Source organism: Petaurus breviceps, unplaced genomic scaffold (genome assembly GCF_028583685.1).
Source record: "Petaurus breviceps papuanus isolate PSGF00001 unplaced genomic scaffold, PetGlider_PUasm1.0 174, whole genome shotgun sequence".
NCBI lineage: Eukaryota > Metazoa > Chordata > Mammalia > Diprotodontia > Petauridae > Petaurus > Petaurus breviceps.
In genome coordinates this window covers 16,731,444-16,749,565 of record NW_027185761.1, presented here as the reverse complement: position 1 = coordinate 16,749,565, position 18,122 = coordinate 16,731,444, and the positions used below count along the sequence as shown (strand labels likewise).

General features: G+C 48.4%; 2 protein-coding genes across 2 annotated transcripts in view; both read left to right on the top strand.

Moving 5' to 3' along the window:
* The window catches only part of PODXL2 (podocalyxin like 2), a 38,045-nt gene extending 25,622 nt beyond the window's left edge, over nt 1-12,423 (top strand). The window contains exons 3-8 of the mRNA XM_069083827.1: nt 2,285-3,099; nt 3,539-3,613; nt 5,632-5,788; nt 6,966-7,027; nt 9,884-10,063; nt 11,270-12,423. Of these exons, the coding sequence (XP_068939928.1) occupies nt 2,285-3,099; nt 3,539-3,613; nt 5,632-5,788; nt 6,966-7,027; nt 9,884-10,063; nt 11,270-11,482 (1,502 nt within the window). The 3' untranslated portion in view covers nt 11,483-12,423. The remainder of the gene's footprint in view (nt 1-2,284; nt 3,100-3,538; nt 3,614-5,631; nt 5,789-6,965; nt 7,028-9,883; nt 10,064-11,269) is intronic.
* A 3,143-nt stretch (nt 12,424-15,566) lies between these two features.
* Nucleotides 15,567-18,122, top strand: part of ABTB1 (ankyrin repeat and BTB domain containing 1) — a 13,304-nt gene continuing 10,748 nt past the window's right edge. Inside the window, exon 1 of the mRNA XM_069083826.1 lies at nt 15,567-16,371. Coding sequence (XP_068939927.1) covers nt 16,316-16,371 — 56 coding nt within the window. The 5' untranslated portion in view covers nt 15,567-16,315. The remainder of the gene's footprint in view (nt 16,372-18,122) is intronic.

Below are 18,122 nucleotides of genomic sequence, written 5' to 3'. Positions count from 1 at the left end.
GTCTCCCTCGTATCCTGTCATTTTTTCATTTATATGGCATATGCCTTGTGTACAGTTACTTGTGCATTACTAGAATATGAACACCTGAAGGGCAAGGACTAGCTCATGCCTTCCATTGTATCCACAGCACTTAGCACAGGGCCTGAATCAGAGTAGGCACTTAATGAATGCTTGTTGATTGACCAGCTAATATTTCCTTTCCAGTGGGCATGCTGCCCACACAAACACGTATAAACACACACACACACACACACACACACACACACACACACTCTTGGCAGCTACAACACAGTATTAAACCAAAAATAGAGTGACCATTACAGGTAGACTTCCCTGCTGCATAATGATGTCTAGTGGAAACAGTAGTGGGACCCATGAGTCCATGTTCCTTATTTCCAGGGAATCAGCAAGTGCTTTGTGGCCTTTGTCAAGCATTTGGCAGCAGGGACTTCTTAAAATCACCTAGCCTGTCACTGTGAGCACTTTGGATAGAGCTCTGGAGCTTTACTCTTTTAAAAAAATAATTTTTATTGATAGCTTTGGTTTTTATATCACTTACATTTTCCCTGAAATTCCTTCTCTTTCACCCAGAGAACCTTCTCATGTAACAAAGACTTTTTTTTTTAAGAAAAAGGAAAAAGAAAAAAACAAACAGCAAAACCAATTAATACATTGAAAAAATTGGAAAATATATGCCCTGTTCCACATTTGTCCCCTACATACATTTGTGGACTTTCTGCTTCTACAGAGTAATATAGGGAAGATGTCTTCTTCTCTCTCTTTTTGGGGTCATGCTTGTGTTTGGTAATTTCATAACATTCACTTTCACTTGTTTTGTGGTTGTTCTTTCCATTTACATACAATGTTGTAGCGATTATATATTTTGTCATCTTGACTGTTTACTTTAATTTGCATCAGTTCACTGTAAGTCTTTCTATGTTTCTCTATATTCGTTGTTTCTTTTTTTTCCCCTCAAGGCAGTTAGGGTTAAGCAACTTGCCCAGGATCACACAGCTAATGTCAAATGTCTAAGGCTGGATTTGAACTTAGGTCCTCCTGACTCCAGGGTGGGTACTCTATCCACTGCTACCTAGTGCCCCTATTCATAGTTTCTTATAGTACAGTAATATAATGTTCATTCATGAACTGTCACTTGTTTAGCCATTCCCCAACTGATAGGCATTTACTTAGTCTCCAATTCTTTGCTATTGAAGAAAGTGCTATTATAAATATTTTGGTGTATATGGGTCTGAAATTTGAGGCTGATCATCACTGCTTTTTACAGTTTTAGGAAATGGTATATAGAATGGGCATCTCCATGGTTCCTGTCTCAGGAACCAACAGTTTAGTGGATTCATGAGATCCTAGATTCTCGGCCTAGAACTGGAAGGTATCCTAGAGGCCATCCAGTATAACCTCCTAATTTCAGAAATGAAGTTACTGAAGCCCTGGAAGATTCAGTGACCCAGGTCCTAGAACTTTCAGTCTAGTAGCCTCCTTCTAGCAACAACCACTCTGGCCTTGGAGACTTCCTGCCTCCTATTTGGTTTTGGAGAACAGGCTTTCGGGAATGATCCAAGGGCACATGTAGTGGCCTTGCCCAGGCTTATCCTGATAAGGGACTTGGGAAACTGAAGATACTGAGAACCCATCTCCAAATGTCTACATGACTTCTGTACCTGAATCTTCTACTGTTATCTCCAGCTCATGGAACTTTGGGGAAATGTCCCCAGAGCTGAATCCGCACTCCCTTCTAACATCCACTGATCTTCCAGTCACCTGGCCTTAATCTGGGAGCCATCTTTTGTCTCTTTTCCCTCAGTTGTCCCCTATACTCAGTTAATTACTAAGATGTATGGAACATTCCTTCCAAATAGCTCCCAAACTGATCACTTTTGGTCCACCCCTACTATTTCCACTTAAGTTAGATTCTCATCACTTCATCACTTATTGCAGCAGCCTCCTTGCTAATTTCCCAGTGTCCATGTGTCCCACTTTTGATCTCCTAATCCATCATACGTACCATTGTAAAACTAATGAGGTTTTTTTTTTAATCCATAAAACCTTGAGTTGTTCCTCACCACCTATGAGATAAAGTCCAAATTTAGTCTGATAGTCAGAAATGTGGCCACATATATCTCCTGTTATTCTCTAAAATGATCCCTCACCTCTGGCTGAGCTGGTCTTTTCTCTAGACCCTAACAATGCTTTTTACATTTCTTCTGTAGCACATTATAGTTGACAATCACGAATGAATGAACTAACCTTTTATCTCTGTCTTCAGACTACACCTTTCCACTCTCACCACAGAAAGCAGCACCAGGAGAAGACAGGAGTCAGGACGAAGAATCTCCAAGCCTCTCCTCTCCCCTGCCCACAATGAATCTGGTTGAGCCACCCTGGCATAATCCTCCTGAGGACTTGGATGAAGAGGAAGAGGAAGAAGAGGAAGAGGAAGAGGAAGAGGAGGAGGAGGAGGAAGAAGAAGAGGAAGAGGAAGAGGAGGAGGAAAGGGAACCAAAAAAGGAGCAGGAGGAGGGATTGCTTCCAGTGAATGGGTCCCAGGAGACACCCCAATCTCAGGTCCCTGGCCCCTCTTCTACCAGCACTACCCCACCTGGCTCTGTGTCAGGGGCTCCCAGAAATAGACACGAAGAATCTGTGGACCAGGGTGTGGAAGTGGGGAGCAGCATGGAGCCAAGCTTGTCACCACGTCCCATCATCCCAGCTACAGTGGCCCTGGGCAGCCAAGGCTTTACCAAGCAGGAGGCAGAGGGGACTGTGGGAGTTTTAGAACAAGATATAGAATATGCTAAGGAGTTAGAAGTCCATGAGGGAATAGATGAGGAGGCTACAGTGGTAACAAAAGGACCAGTGGTCAAGCAAGGGGACGAGCCCCTTTCAGTCTCACCTTCTCAAAGATATGTGCCATCTGGGGGTCCTTCCCAGACTAGTGTCTCTGCCTCTCCCACCCTGGACTTCAATGGAATAGAACTCACACCCTCCGCTGCTGCCACAGGGCAACAAGACCTTCCTCTTCAAGTTGAGGATGGGAAGGCCCCTGGGGCACCCACCAGAACATCCTGGGACCCAGCTCAGGTAACATGAAGGGGCTTATTGACTGGGAAATAGTGGAATTCTTTTAGGATGGGCTAACATTCCATAAAGGAACTCTCAATAATCACACATAATGTTCACCAAATATAATACAAATACAAAATATAATACAACTGTAACACAAAAAAATAATGTTCACAAAGACTGGCCCCTCCACTGGGTCTCTTACAGGGGGGCAGCCTTTGATTTTGTAGGAGGAAATCTTTTAAATCAATTAAGTGACAACTGGTGCGGGGGCCAGGAAGGGAGTGGAATTTCAACTCTGAGAGACCCTCTAGGAGTCTCCTGGCTTGCTGATGATTTGGCAGGGTGGGCAGACTTCCATTAGCAATGGCATCCTGCACGACACGTGACAAAGTTGGTATCCAAGCCAGTTGTCACTGCTCCCTGCCTCCTCACTTCTCTCCCTTTCAACGTCCAGGTTATCTGCAAAGACTGGAGCAACCTGGCAGGAAAGAACTACATCATCCTGAATATGACAGAGAACATCGACTGTGTGAGTGGGGGGGTGGTCTTGGGCAGGGAGAGACAGGGCTCACCTTAAGAAAGTTTGGGGGAGCAGAACAGAGGCTCATAGGAAGTGGGGATCAAGAGAATTCAGCAAGAAGCAGGCTATCAACATTCACCAGGATCACTGACAAAGAGCTGTCATATACTAGTTTTTAAGATGTTATTGCCTAATTCATTCATTATGCTAAATAGAATTAACAAAGGTTTACATCATCCATCCATTTATTCATTTGCATTTGAAATTTAGTTGTATTTTTAGTGATCTTTTTATTGCATTTGAAAATACAGAGTAACTTGTAATGGCATTTGTTTTCCTTCTCCTTGCTTTAGCTCTAAACAGCCACATGCACCCTCAGGGCCAAGGGTTGATCACTCCTGCTCTAAGTGGTTGCCTTTGGGCTAGTGGGAGTGGACATGAAGATGGAGCCCACAAAGGGCTGATGTTGGGCAGATGACACCTCAGTACCAAAATACTGGACAGTCATAGGGGGTGAGCACTCTGTGGGCAGGCATACAGAAGAGAATGCCACTGGGGGATGGGACTCTAGAAAAGATATTTCTGAGGACTTTCATTTTGGTGGGGACTTTGGGGACAGGAGAGTGGCAGTGCTCTTACAACTCTGCCACTTGCTTGGTGATCCCCAATCTGCCAACCAGCTTCGGCTTGGGAGTCTATGCCTTTCCCCTAAGTCCTAGGAGGTTTCCACAAATGAAATTACCTGTCACTTACTCTAAGAGGGTGTCAGTTCTCCCCATGTGGTTTGCAGAGGGAACACTGCAGGTCATCTGGACCTGAGTGGTGAAGAAAGCCCAAGCTAGATGTGAAATATGGTTCCTGATCCCTCCCCAGTTCTCATTCACTCATGTGGTTGGCTGTGGAGCTGCTGGGTGGCATTGTCATTTCTACTAATGTCCACTTTCTAAGGGATTAGAGTGACGAAAAACAGGCAGTAGGAGCTCTTTGCTGTGGTTATTGTGGTATGGTTTCTGAGTGCCTTCAGGTCTGCCCAGCCAGGGTCCCTCTGCCTTCTTAAATTCAGAGTCAAGCCCTCTCTTCCCATTAGGCCAGAAAGAGCCTCGGACATTTACCTTGGCAACTGGGGGGATTGTCAGGCCTGTGAATCATCTTGGTGGCCTTTGAGTGGCAGCAACATAGGTCAGTGGGTAGAAAGGAGGGGATGGGAAATGGCAAAGAAATCCCAAAGGATAGATCTGAATTTAATCTCATGCATGTCTTCAGGCTCCCCCGCTGCATCACAAGACACAGGAGACAGACGAGCACTGTCACCTCACCTGGATACTATCCTGGGGAATAGACTGGAGTGGGGCCATTAGGGAGACACATAGAAACTGCATTGAGGAAGGGAAAGGCCTCCTGAGAGAAAGAGATCTGGAGTTGAGGGGACAGAGGAGTGGCAAGACCAAATAAAAGCATCTGTAGAACCAGAGGATGATAACTCTGAGGGAATGTAGGTTACTTGTCTCTAAACAGGGTTGGACAACATTCATTCATCCATCCATCCATTCATCCATCCATCCATTCATTCATCCATCCATCCATCCATCCATCCATCCACTCAACCAGCATTTTACAAGCCCATACTGTGTCTAGATCTCTGCTGGGTATTGTTAGTGATACAGTGATAAATAAGACATCCCTGCTATTAAGGAGTCCAGGATTATCATCAATATATGATTAAGGCCCAAATGAGTAGTACAGACAACTTATTGCTATGAGTTTGAAGTATGTATAAGCCTGTTGCCAGGCTTCTCTGATGCTAGTGTTCATAGTGGTACCTCTCCTACCATACAGGGATGGGGCTAGGGAAGAGACTGTGCTGTGGACCAGTTGACCTCCCTAGAGCAAACAGAACAGGTTTGCATGACAAAGCCATTGAGCAGAATTTCTAAGGGGAAGGACTAGAGAGAGATAGGTCCTAAAAATGTCACACTCATGGAAGCTATGCTCAGCTTGGGTCTTAGGGAAATCTCATCTCTTGGCAGGAGGTGTTCCGGCAACACAGGGGGCTTCGGCTCCTGGCCCTGGTAGAAGAGGTGCTACCCCGGCAGGGGGATGGGCGTCCTGGGGACTGGCATATCTCCCTGAGCAAGCCCAGTGAGAATGAGCAACATTTGCTGATGACCCTAGTGGGAGAGCAGGGTAAGTAACCAGAGCTGGGGATGGAACAAGAGGTGAGCGGACTTGTAAGAAGAAAGACCCATGTGTTGTGGGTGGGACTGAGGGCAGGTGAGAAGAGAATCATCATGAGGTAGGGCACAGAGTGGAGGCCTTGGACAACAGACAGGGAAGGAGGAGGAAGAAAATCCTATGTCAGAAGAGAAAAGCCTTTGCACTTCTCCTTTTCTTTTGCTTAGGCACAGAACACAGAAGGAGGCCTAATTCACTCAGAGGGCCTACCATCTTATTATGTTACCTTGTAAAAGTAACAACAATTTGGTCAATTCAGCATTGCCAGTGTCCTTGAGAGTTTTCACAGCGAATGAATTGCAAAATTAAAAAATGTAAAACCTTGGGTTTTTACATTTTCCCACTTTTAGGGTTTTGGGGGAAGGTAGAAGAGAAGTCACCAATTAGATTGTCAGTCACACATTCAGGGTTCAGTCTGGGGGTTCTGGGATCTTGAGGCTATAGGAAAAATGTATAAGCGCAGATTTTGGGCAATGGAGAAAAAGAAAAGAGTATACATTATTAGGTTCATTCAAACCCATCAAAGCAACCTGCCATGGTAGACAGAAAGCTGGTCTCAAAACTAGGAAGATATGGATTCAAGTAATACTTATGATCGATACTAATTGTGTGACCTTGGGTAAGTCACTTAACCTTAAGTTCTGTAGGCACTCTCTAAGACTTTAAGTCTCAGAGAAGGTGCTAATCTGCTATGGTACAAAGGATACCAGGAATTCCGTATACCAATATAGTAATAGGTCCAATCCCCTATTGCTAACCCAGAGTCATAATTAGGTTGGGACAACTGAGGCTTTGTCTGGATCACTGAAAGTCAGAGGATGCTAACATCATTTGTAGCTGTAGCTCAGGTGAGTTTCTGCTCTGTATTGCTCCCTGCCTTGGCCTCCAGGTTCCCCATTTAGTCTGTAGAAATGAGGGAAATCTATTGAAGGAAAGAAAAACACTTAAGTAGGAGAAAGGAGGATTGAAAAGAAACTGTTGTTTAGAGTGAAAAAAGTGTAAGTGAGAAGTGTGTATGTGTGTAATAGAGTGGGGACTCAGCAAGGTGAGAGAGAAAGCCAAGGCTAGAAAATGGATGGAAGCCCCAGGGGCTGACGCAGTAGAAACAACTCTTTTTTCTTCTTATCAGGAGTGGTTCCAACTAAAGATGTCCTCTCAGTTCTGGGTGACATCCGGAGAAGCTTGGTGGAGGTAAGAACCTTAGAGCACGGGTGGTCAACTTGGCCTCCTTTGTATTGCGTAGCCATGTGAACAAGGGCCCTACCAGTAGACATACTAGTACCTGTCTACACATTTGTGATTTGGGGGAGTAGATGACTGCCATCCTCAAAATATATCCTTACTGGTTTGCCAATGTCTGAAATTCCCACTATCAGCCTCTTCTTCTTGTGTGTATGTGTACCCACACACATGCACGCACCCCTTCTTAAAAAATCTCCTGGAAGATCCTAGGATTTTAGCTAGTTTAAGACTTTCTGTTGCCTAAGAAGTATTTACACATTCCTAGTAGACACATTAGTAGGAATTAGTATATCCTAAGTAATACCCCACTGCTATATACATTGTTATCCAGTAGAGGACAGAACCCTGAGGGAATGAGTGTAGTAGAAATTTGAGGGGGTAATCGCTACTTAGGAGAAGACCCTTAGTAGCCCACCAGAGGGCCAGGAGGGATTAAGCGTCGTTAGAGAAATGGGGGAGAGTGAAGAGGATCCAAGAAACATTTTGTTGACATCACCGTTTGGCTAAGAATCAGCCCTGTCTCCTGGGAAAGGTAGAGAAGGTGCTGTTTCCATGTACAAAACCAACATTTCATTCCCAGCTCAGGCTCTTCCTCTAATGAACTACCTCTCATGAGCTCCAAGCCAAATTTCTCTCAGGATTTTTCTACAAAAAATATAGCTGGAGATTTTTCATACCCAACAAATGGCAATGGAAGATTGAAATGAAAGAACTTTCTTTCTTCCCTGTGTGGGACATGCAAAGTCCTTACCCAAATTAAACTCAGAGACATCTCAAGGTGGAAAGTAGAAAGGAGTTTATTACGAGCTTGAGAAAAGGCGACTTACACCGAGTGTGTTCAATACATTCTCAGTGTCAGACCACACCAGGCACAGATAAGATAAACCCCCTAATTGCAACCCCCCTCCCTATCTACCCCAATGACAATGGTGAAGTACGGAACAAGTAGCCTGTGTCCTTGTTCTTGTTCCTGGAATATCTCATAGTCCTTTACAATATCACTGGGCAAGGAACCAAGTATGGTAACATTCTATATTTTGGGGGTTCCGATGATCCCACAGATTTAGTACACAACATGCAGATGTGCTTATATCCTGTGTTCCCATGCTTTCTCCTGGAATACTTCAGAGTCAACAGCTTGTTTTTACAGAAAAACTAAATTGAAAGCCCAGCCTTAAATTCTATGAGGGGTCTAGTCTTAAATTCTATGAGGAGTCTTTACCATATCCTACACATTGTCCAGTTTATTTTGTTTTGTTTTGTATTTTTATGTTATTCTGCTCCATATTTTGTCTTCATAAGTTGTTGGCTTTTTATTAATCCTATTCTTTCTCAGTTTGGATTAATTTTAAAGAAGACAGTCCCTGCCTTCAAGGAGTTTACAATCTACTGGGGAAAACAACATGAGGTCAAATGAGTTGGGTTTGAGGTACAACATGATTGATCTAGGAAATCTGAGGAGGGAGGAAATTAGACCTTCAGTTGTGAGGATCAGGGGAGGTTTCCTGGAGGAGGTAGCACCTGAAGAGAGCCTTGAGGGCTTCAACAGGCAGAGATAAGAGAGTGGTGCTAGGCCTATAGACTAGCCCATATTAATACTAGAGAAAGGAGATCTTAGGACCAGGTTCATGTCTAGAACCATAGACTAAAAGGGGACTGGTGAGGAGAGGAGAGGGAGAACCGGGGGTAGACAAAATAGGGGCTACCTAGGGTGGATATAGTTCTCCAGAAAGCAAAACAGGGGGCACTTCTAAATATTACTTTCATAAAGGCCCATATGTTTTGTTCCGAAATATTCCACTCTCCATGGTACCTACTGCTTATTTTGTGATAAGTCAAGTTGTACACGTTATGGTGAGGCTCAAAACCTCCCTTGGATAACTTCATATGAAGGTATAACTTATGATAGGAGGGAGCCCAATTTTCTATCTTTGCCAAGGATATACAAATGCCTTGTCTGTCTGCAAACTGGGCAGGCAAGGACTGGCTTCATCAGAGACCATAGCCCTGGAGCTCTGTGGCATAGCCCAAGAAGAGAGAATTGGATTGGAAGTTTCAATTGAGACTGCATCTGAGCATAAGTTCCTTCTTGCTTGGGGCTGGTTTTTTTTTTCTTTTTGGAGGGGGAAAGTTAGGGTGATTGGGGTTAAATGACTTGCCCAAGATCACATGGCTAGTTTTTTTGTGTTAAGTGTCTGAGGCCGCATTTGAACTCAGGTCCTCCTGACTCCTGGGCTGGTGCTCTATTCACTGTGCCACCTAGCTGCTCTGTGGGGCTGTTTTTAATAGGGCTACTTCCTAACGTTCACTTTCCCACACTCGGTATGGGCTCCCAGAGTCCCATTATCTAACTTTTGGCTGCCTGTAAGAATGAGACACCATGGACATCACGCAGGTCCTGAGGATTAACCAAGAGAACAGGACAGACACTTGTCACATATTGATTGAAGGAATGGGAATACTTAGCCTGAACACTTAGTGGGAGTTCTTGAGAGCTGCCCATAAGTATCCCTAAAATTCATGCTGTGAAGGCCTAGACTGGTCTTTTTAGCCCCAGAGGGTAGAACTAGGAATGATGGGGAGAAGTTGCAAAGGGACAGTTTAAGTCAGATGTGTGTCAGGAAAAATTTGGTTTGTGGGCTGCCCCACCCTCTGTGAGGTCCTGAGGACTCCCTGCTCCTCTCTGCCTGACACACTTCTGCAGGGGGCAGGAGGAGCTGGGAAGCCATTCTGGGGCTCCTCAAAGACCCCTAGAGTGGCTGAGCAGGTGGAATGCCCTCACATTTGTTGTTGTCTCTACTCTAGATTGGCATCCAGAACTACTCCACTACCACCAGCTGCCAGGCCCGGCCAAGCCAGGTCCGGAGTGACTATGGGAAGCTCTTTGTGGTGCTGGTCGTCATCGGCTCTGTCTGTGTCATCATCATCGTGCTAGGGCTCATCTACAACTGCTGGCAACGCCGCCTGCCCAAGCTCAAGAACATGGTGAGCCGTAGGCAGGAGGCCACAGAGATGGCAGGGAGTGGGATGGGCGTGTCGGAGGGGTGGTGATGGCCAGAGAAGGGGAGAGCGAGGGGGCAGAGGATCCCAGTCAGTGCAGCAGTTCTTTGTGGAAGCTCTACCCATGCCCGGTGCTGGAGAGGATTCACAGAAGAACAAGGGGCATGGTGTGCCCCCTCCAAGAGCCAACTGTGTAGCAGGAGAGACTTGCGCTCAGGAGCCGTACACAGGGGTATGAGATTGAGAGTCACAGGAATGTACAGAGGCTAAGCACTCTGGGAATTCAAGGAGAGGAAATGATAAAGTGACTTGATGGAAGGTTGGAATAGGTGGAGAGGAGGCAGCAGCAGGAGCTGGCTTTCTCTCATGGCTGGACATGGTTATCTCACACCTCGTGACAGTTCATGTGTTTGTTCTTTAATCTCTGGCTTCTCTGAGGTAAGAGTCAGAGCAAGGTGGGGAAAAGAATGGGCCCCGAGCTCAGGTGTCCCTACCATGATGCAGTGTAGTGAGCCGGAGGGAAAGCTTAGCAGGGCGAGCACCACCTGCCCACAGAGAGGGCAGGCTTGTCCAGGAGGGGAGCAGGGGCCTGATCCTTCCAGGCAGGAGCATCAGGAATGGGAAAAGAGGGGGGTGGCATGAGGCAGTGTTCAGAGTATAACCAAGGGTCCTAGGAAGAGACCCAAGCTCTCAGGATTTCCAAAAGGGTCAAGAGGAAGGGTGCATTGAGGCCACTCCTGGGTCTAAACAGTCTAGTTGAGTTAAAAGACCTGGTTGTAGGCCAGGCTGTCCCAGGCAGCGCCACCTATTAGTGAGCCTATTCCAGTCACCTCTTGTCCAGGCCTTGATTCAGCTCCATAGAATGGGGATAATAGCGCTTGCCATGACTACCTCCCAGAGCTGCGGTGAGGATCCAGTCAGAGCATATGGGAAGCATTTAGAAAAACTATAAAGCACCATCCCAATGGGAGGTGCTGTAAGTGAGGTGGTGGGAGGCCTAACTCCTAGTCATGGGTTGTAGGATGAGCAGGATGTAGGGCCTTGATGAGAAGAAAGGGCGTTGTTGTTCTCCAAGGCTGGCCTGGGATGGCTCATCCATCTCCCCTCATCTTAGGTTCACAGGAGGCAGCTGAGGGAATTTTTCTTTGAGCCTCTTTCTAACAGCTTTGATTTTTTTGATATCCTTTTCAGTCCCATGGAGAAGAACTTCGATTCGTGGAGAATGGATGCCATGACAACCCCACATTGGATGTGGCCAGTGACAGCCAGTCAGAGATGCAAGAGAAACAGCCAAGCCTGAATGGGGGCAGCACTGTCAATGGGCCTGGGGGCTGGACTGTGCTGATGGGGGGCAAGAGAGACCCTGAGGACTCTGATGTATTTGAGGAGGACACACACCTGTGAATTGGGTTGGGGGACCAGACCCTTCCATCCCGTCCACCACCACCAGGCACACTCCTTTCTTTTGACCCCAGGACTTTGGACCAGCACTCTGGACAAATCCAGAATATTGTTGAAGGGGTGTGAGTGGAACACATTCAGGTCAGGTTAGGTATGTCAGAGAGAAGTACCCAATTCTGTCCTGCTTTAGAGGCAAATCTGTATTATTCTGCTCAACGCCCACCACCAGGTCATTTCTCTTTCCCTTCCTCTAAATCACCTCTCGCCCTTCCCTCCCAGACTGGCATCTACCTCTTTGCTGGCCCTGTGCATCCCAAGCAGAGAGCTGATGGCTTGATCTCCACCCATCCCCAAGGTGGGGAGCTCCCCTTGCTTAACTCTCAATTGATGAAGTGAAGAAGGGGCCCAGAAAGATCACTGTGGGTAATGACAGAGTTTGTATCTGACCCTAGAATGTAAGCACATCACCCTATCAAGCTTGAGCACCTGGGACAAAGAGAACAGAGAGTCCAGATCAACCTTCATTTTCTGTTCCACCAGAAAGCACCTCCAGGAAACCTGAATACGCTATACCCTTGTCTCCCACCTCTTTCCTCCACTTCAGTCTCCCACAGCTTGCTTTGGCTAATCCCAAAGCACAGAATGGGTGGGCCCAAAGCCTGGTAGGGATTAGGACTATGCAGCCCACTCTCTGCTTCTCACAGTTTATAGCCCAACAAGCCCTCATTTCCCCTTTGCTGGTGTGGACTGGATGGGAAAGCTAGCAAATGAGGTTGCCCTTTCTCCTTTGGGAGCCTCCCCCTCTCACCTCCCCCCCAAGTATCTCAGATGTCACTACCCTTGGTCTTTGCAACCAAGGTTTATGAACCAGCCCACAAATCCTGCCCGGCCTGTTTTCCCCAAACATGGGTTAGAGAAACAACGCTTCGCCTCTGGACACTCGATCTGTTGAGCTGTCGCCAAGTTGACTTCTCATGTGCTATTGATCGACCTCAATTTGCCAATGGGTGGTTTCCCCAAAATCACTGTGTACCACCCCAGCAGCAGCTATGATTTATCCTGAGCGCTTCAGGGCAGGCAGCCCTGTTCGCCGGGGATCCAGGCAAGGTGCCTGAAGGTGGAAGCTCCGATTATTTATTAATGGGGGGTGGGTGGGAGGGGGGTGGAAAGGGCAGATGATAACCTTTCCCTAGTCCCAGTCAGCTCTCCTTCGGCACCATGGAACTGATTAAACTGGCCCTGGATTAAGGATGCTGAGCAGAAACGTGCCTCCTATCCATTTTCTCCTCGGCAGCGAGGTCATTTCTATGCCCAAGGAAGTGGTTGATCGTGATAGCAAGAGCCGGCCTTGGCCAGAGACAGGGGCAGATGGGCCTTGGCGCCCAGAGCCATGGTCTGACAGAGGCGACGCGACCAGGAGACTGGGTGCATGCGTGGGGGCGGGGCCTTGTGAGAACCAAGGAGGCGCGGCCCGAGAGCCAGGAGCCAATCAGAAGAGGCGCAAGCTGCTAACACCGAAAGCCCAGCCCACGAGAGCCAGAGTTCCTCGTAACGCGCGGGGCTGCAAGTCCCTGGAGCTGATACTAGATTGGGGTTGGAGGGAAAGTGGCCTCGGAATGTATTCTCTTTACTCGTGAGAGGGGACCCATTTGTGAGGCGGGGGCGGGGGGGGGGGGGAACGGGAAGGGGGTGCGGCGGGCGCTTCCTAAGAGATCACCAACTCACCTCGCCCGCCCAGGTCTGCACATGCTCCGTTGGCCTTAGCTCCGTCCCGGTGGGTGATCTGGCGGCTGCGCATGCTCAATTGGATGACCCTCTCCTGGAGTTTGGGCATACTTAAATCCATGGGGGGGGGGGGGTCTTTCTTTCCACCCACCCCCTACACCCTGCCGTAACTGTACCCCGCCCAGCCCACCTGGTGATGGAAACAGGCAGATGACATTTGTGGCCCCAACCCTAGATCAGTTTGGGGAAAGGGGTCTGGCTTTAGAAGAGAGTACTTGGCATAGTCAGGAGACCTGGGTTCAAGTTCTTTCACTGACTAGCACCTAACTTGCCCGGGTCACACATCATTGGCCAGAGAAGAGGGATAGAAGGGCCATTGCTCCCAGAGCTGTGATTTAGCAAAAGGGTCCCCTCCAGGAGATTGTGGGTTTGTGGGAGCAGAATATAAGAAGAATATACTTCCCTATTTTGCATAAATGTCACATTCCAGGATTATGGGGGAGGAGAGGAGGTAGTCATAGAGACAGGATCCAATAAGATCTTAAGAGATTAGAACATTGGATTGAATCTAATAAAATGAAATTCAACAGGGATGAATGTATGCACTTGGGTTAAACAAAATCAATGTCAAAAATATGACGGGGAGGGGTGGAGAGTTGGGGAGGAGGCATGATTAGACAACTATTTGTAAGAAAAAGTTTTGGGGTTCTTGGTGGCCTGCAAGCTCCATGTGAGTCAGCAGTATGATGTAGAAGCAAAAAAAAAACAAACAAAAACCCCGACAAAGCCACAGCAAAACCTAACGTGAGCTGGAGATAAACCAAGACACGTTTTCCAGGAAGATGAAGATGCTGATCCCTCTGCCGCCTGCTCTGGTCAGGTAACAGCTGGAACGTTGTGTTCATCTCCAAGTGCCAATTTTAACAAGAATATTGATGTAAGCTCCTTGAGGACAGGGACTATCTTTTGCCTTTTTTTTTTTTTTTGTATCCCCAGTGCTTCTCACAGTGCCCAGCACACAATAGGTGCTTTATTGACTTAGAAGGTAGAGAGTAACCAAAGGAGATCAAGCTCACCTGAAGGAACTGTGATTGTTTAGCCCGGAGAAGTCTTAAGGGGAACAGAATAGTTATCTAGAGGTATTTAAAGGGCTGGCCGATGGGAATTGGCCCCAAAGGGTAGAACTAATTGTAATGGGGCAGAAAGTGTCAAAGAGGCAAATTTAGGCAATGCCAGGAAGAACTTCTAACAATAAGAGGCATTCCAAAGTGGATGGCACTGTCTTGGGAGGTTGGGAAAGCTTGGAGAAGCTGGATGACAATAGGCATTCCTGTTGGGTCCAGCTTGAACCAGATGGCTGCTGAGGCCTCTTACAACTTCAATTCAGATTTTCTGTTCCTGTCTCCTTTCAGCCTGTCTCAGCTAGAGAGCTCTCTAAGGTCTCAGTATTTGCATCTGTCCTCATCTGACCCCAAAACCACCAAATCAGGCATTCCCTGGAGAAATCTAGCCTCAGAAAGCTTCTTTTGTGGTGCTCTGGGTAGACCCTGAAACTTCTCTAGGGTCACCAATACCTAGTGCACACATGTCCACAGAGTGGACAGGGGTTATGTAAAGTGGGTTTGTCAGTGGTCAGTAAAGTCAGTTTATGTCAGTGGTCTTTTCTGGATCCCCACCAGGGATTTTGTTGCAATCTTCTTTGTCCTACCCTCCTCAAAGCTGGCCAGCAAGGTATAATTTGAGGACCCTGGATATAGGGTGCTGGTCCTTCCTTGTGTTATGGTCTGGCATGTAGATGTGGATTGGCAGTTAGAAGATGTGAGTGTTAACTGGCTCCATCACCAACTAATGGTGCCATTTTGGACACATCATTTCACCTCTCTTGCTTTATCATACAGATGATGGGCTTTATCGTGGGAGTTTGGGCTAGATAATCTCTAAAGATCCTTCCAGCTTTTAACATTCTGTGAATGAGTTTAACTTGCCTATCCTGGCCTGAAATTCTATCATTTAGCGATTGTTTCCTTTGAATCTTGCCAGCGTTAGACTCTTTCATTACCCTTGGGAAGGGGAATACCCTAGAAGGAATTAACTAAAAGCCAGCTGAGCCCAAGGCTCAGTAGAAACTGGAGCTGGAAATGGAAAGGGGAAGAGGGCCCCTAACACCAAATATCAATCCCATACCCATGCCAGGTCCTCTGGTGGCCAAAAATGGTCTGAGCCCACCATTGGAGAGCCCCCGTAACCTCTTCCCGTAGGCTTGGAGTCAGCAATAGAAGAGATTAGAAGTAGGAAGAGATGGCGTGGGGTCTGGTGTTGGGGAAGCATGACTGAGTTTACTCATTCGCTGAGTACCTCCCAAAAGCAAGGGCTGTACTAGGAGCTGGGTGAGACACAAGACAGCAGCAATAAACACGTATTAGGCTGTGGAAAGATGCAAGCTAACCGCAGCGAACAGTCCCGAGGACGTGCAAAGTCACAGAAAGAGCTGAGAGGCTCCAGAGGTCATCTAGTCCCTTATTTTTGAGATCAGTGATTGGGCGGATCCCACGGGGATCCGGCGATCGTGGATTTGGGCTGGAAGGGACCACAGAGGTCTTCTAGTACACCGCTTTCCTTATTACAGACGAGGAAACTGAGGCCCAGAGAGGTTCAGTGACTTGGCGGAGGTCCACATTGCAGAGCATAAATTCGAAGCCACGTCCTCTGGCTCCACGTCTGTACGTCAGTCCGTCCGGTGCCCTGGCCCCTGCCCTTTCGGAAGGCGCTTATAATCTCGCGGAGGCGGGGGTCTTCCCTTCCCGGTCTACGTCGCGCAGCCTAGAACGCCGCCGCAGCTGCCGCTCTAGAACCCAACGCCGGCGGGGCTCCCCGCACCTAGAACCCCGCGGGAGGGCAGTGGGTCGTTGGTCCTCGGGCTCCAGTCGCTGCAGCGGCCGCCCCGCCCCGGGGGCGGAGCCGGGCCTTCGGGCCTGCAGTGTTTACATCCGCCCCGGGACTGGGACGAGGAAGGGCCGTGAAAGGGAAGGACCGACACCGCCTTCGCCACCGCCAGTGTCTTCCCGAACCCCCACCGAGCCCGAACCCACCGGGTCATGAGCGCTCCGGGTCATGGACACCAGCGATCTCTTCATCAGCTGCAAGAAAGGAGACGTTTGCCGAGTCCGGTGAGGGAGGCAGGGGGCCTGGGAGAGCGGGGGAGGGGAACGTGGAGGCAAGGCAGGTGTGCAAAGACGGGGAGGATCGGAGAAGGTGGGGGATAGGGGATGGGCTGGTGCGAGGGGAGGGGAGGGATGAGAGGAAGTGTGCAAAGACTGGGAGACTGGGGGATGGGGAAAAGTGGGTAGAGGGATGAGTGGAGGTGGGGGATGGGAGATGGGGAACGAAGGGAGGTGGGGGATGGGATCAGGTGTGTGATGGAAACTGGTGTGCCGGGAGGGGGTATGGTTGGAGCTGGGGGGTGGGGTGGATATTCAGAGAGTGAGGGGGATGGGGAGATGGAGAGAGGTAAGCAGAGATCTGGGGAGGCAGGGATTGGGAAGAAGTGTGTAGAGGGAAGGTGTGGGATGTGAAGGTGCAGTGATGTGGAGGAGTGGGAGTAGGCAGTGGAGAGTTGCAGGAATTGTATGCAAAGCTCAAGGAGCTTCTGGGAGAAGGGTGACACTGTAGTGGTGGGTGGGTGGGTGTTGAGGGAGGGCTGGGGAATAAGGGGAGGGGCCTGAGAGTCCCCTTTGTCTGTGGCCTGGAGTTCTGGGGTGCATCGCCAAGGTCGGAGAATGGGGGTGATGGGCACACTAGTACAGTATGAGAGCCCTCCCCTTAGGTAGAGTTTGGCTCTTCATGCGGGCAAAGAGGGTCACAGCCTATATTCTTCCCCAGTGTCTGAGTCCTGAGCGTAAAGATGGAGGGGGCGGGGGGAGTGTGACGGGGATGAGCTCCCTGCTGGGAGTCCTTCATTCTCCACACCTGCATCTCCTCTTCAGGGACAGCTGTATTTTCCTTACAGGGAATTCAGGCCCATCCATCTCCTTTTCCAACTAACAGAGGTGACTACCTGAGTATATAGTACAAGTACTAGGCCTGTTTGTAGGTGAGGTTGTCCACCAGGACAATCCCGGTTCCTTCCTCCCTCTGCTGGCCTCTCTGTGCATTGCATGAAGCTGACCTGATGAGGGCCAGGAGTCTAGGTTCTCTCTTGAACTTTGCCCTTAATGCCCTGTTCACTGAAGGCATAGCCACCTGTATGAGCTGGGTAGTATCAAGACAGAGCCTCTGCAGTCTGGGGCTGGGCCACGCCTCTAAGGAGATCCTTCTAAGAGGCAACCAGTTCTTGGGGGGTTGCAGGAGTTATTATGCATCTTTTGGGAGCGCTTGGGGATCTGGGGTGGGCCTTTTGGACACGGGGCAAGATAGCCCCTTGGGGGGATAGAGGGAAGTGTTCAGAACTTGAGGTGGGAGAGGCCCCAGAGGAGACCTTTCATCACTTAGCAGCCTGAGGATGGGGTCATCCTTCTGCATGAAAACCCCACTTCTTTGGTAGTTCTAACCCAGGCAAAGGAAGCCTCCCTGAGTCACTGTTTAGGAGCTAGGAACATGGAATATTCAAAATGGGAACCTGGAGTTGGAGGGGGATGCCTCATACACTGTACTCTAGGGAGAGATTTTGCTGATTTGCAAATGATCTCACCTCTTGCTTCTCTAAGAGAAAGTAGCCATTGGTACAGACTTCATTTCCTTACCTTCTTTCCACCTCAGTGTATTTGCCTTAAGGAGGATGGGCCCACCCATCAATCCTTCAACCTGTGTGCTTTCCCCTGTCTCCTTCTATCTCCTCTGAGGAGTCCTGTTAGTAGGGCTTGCTCGCTCATGGGCTCTCTCTCTCTCTCTCTCTCTCTCTCTCTCTCTCTCTCTCTCTCTC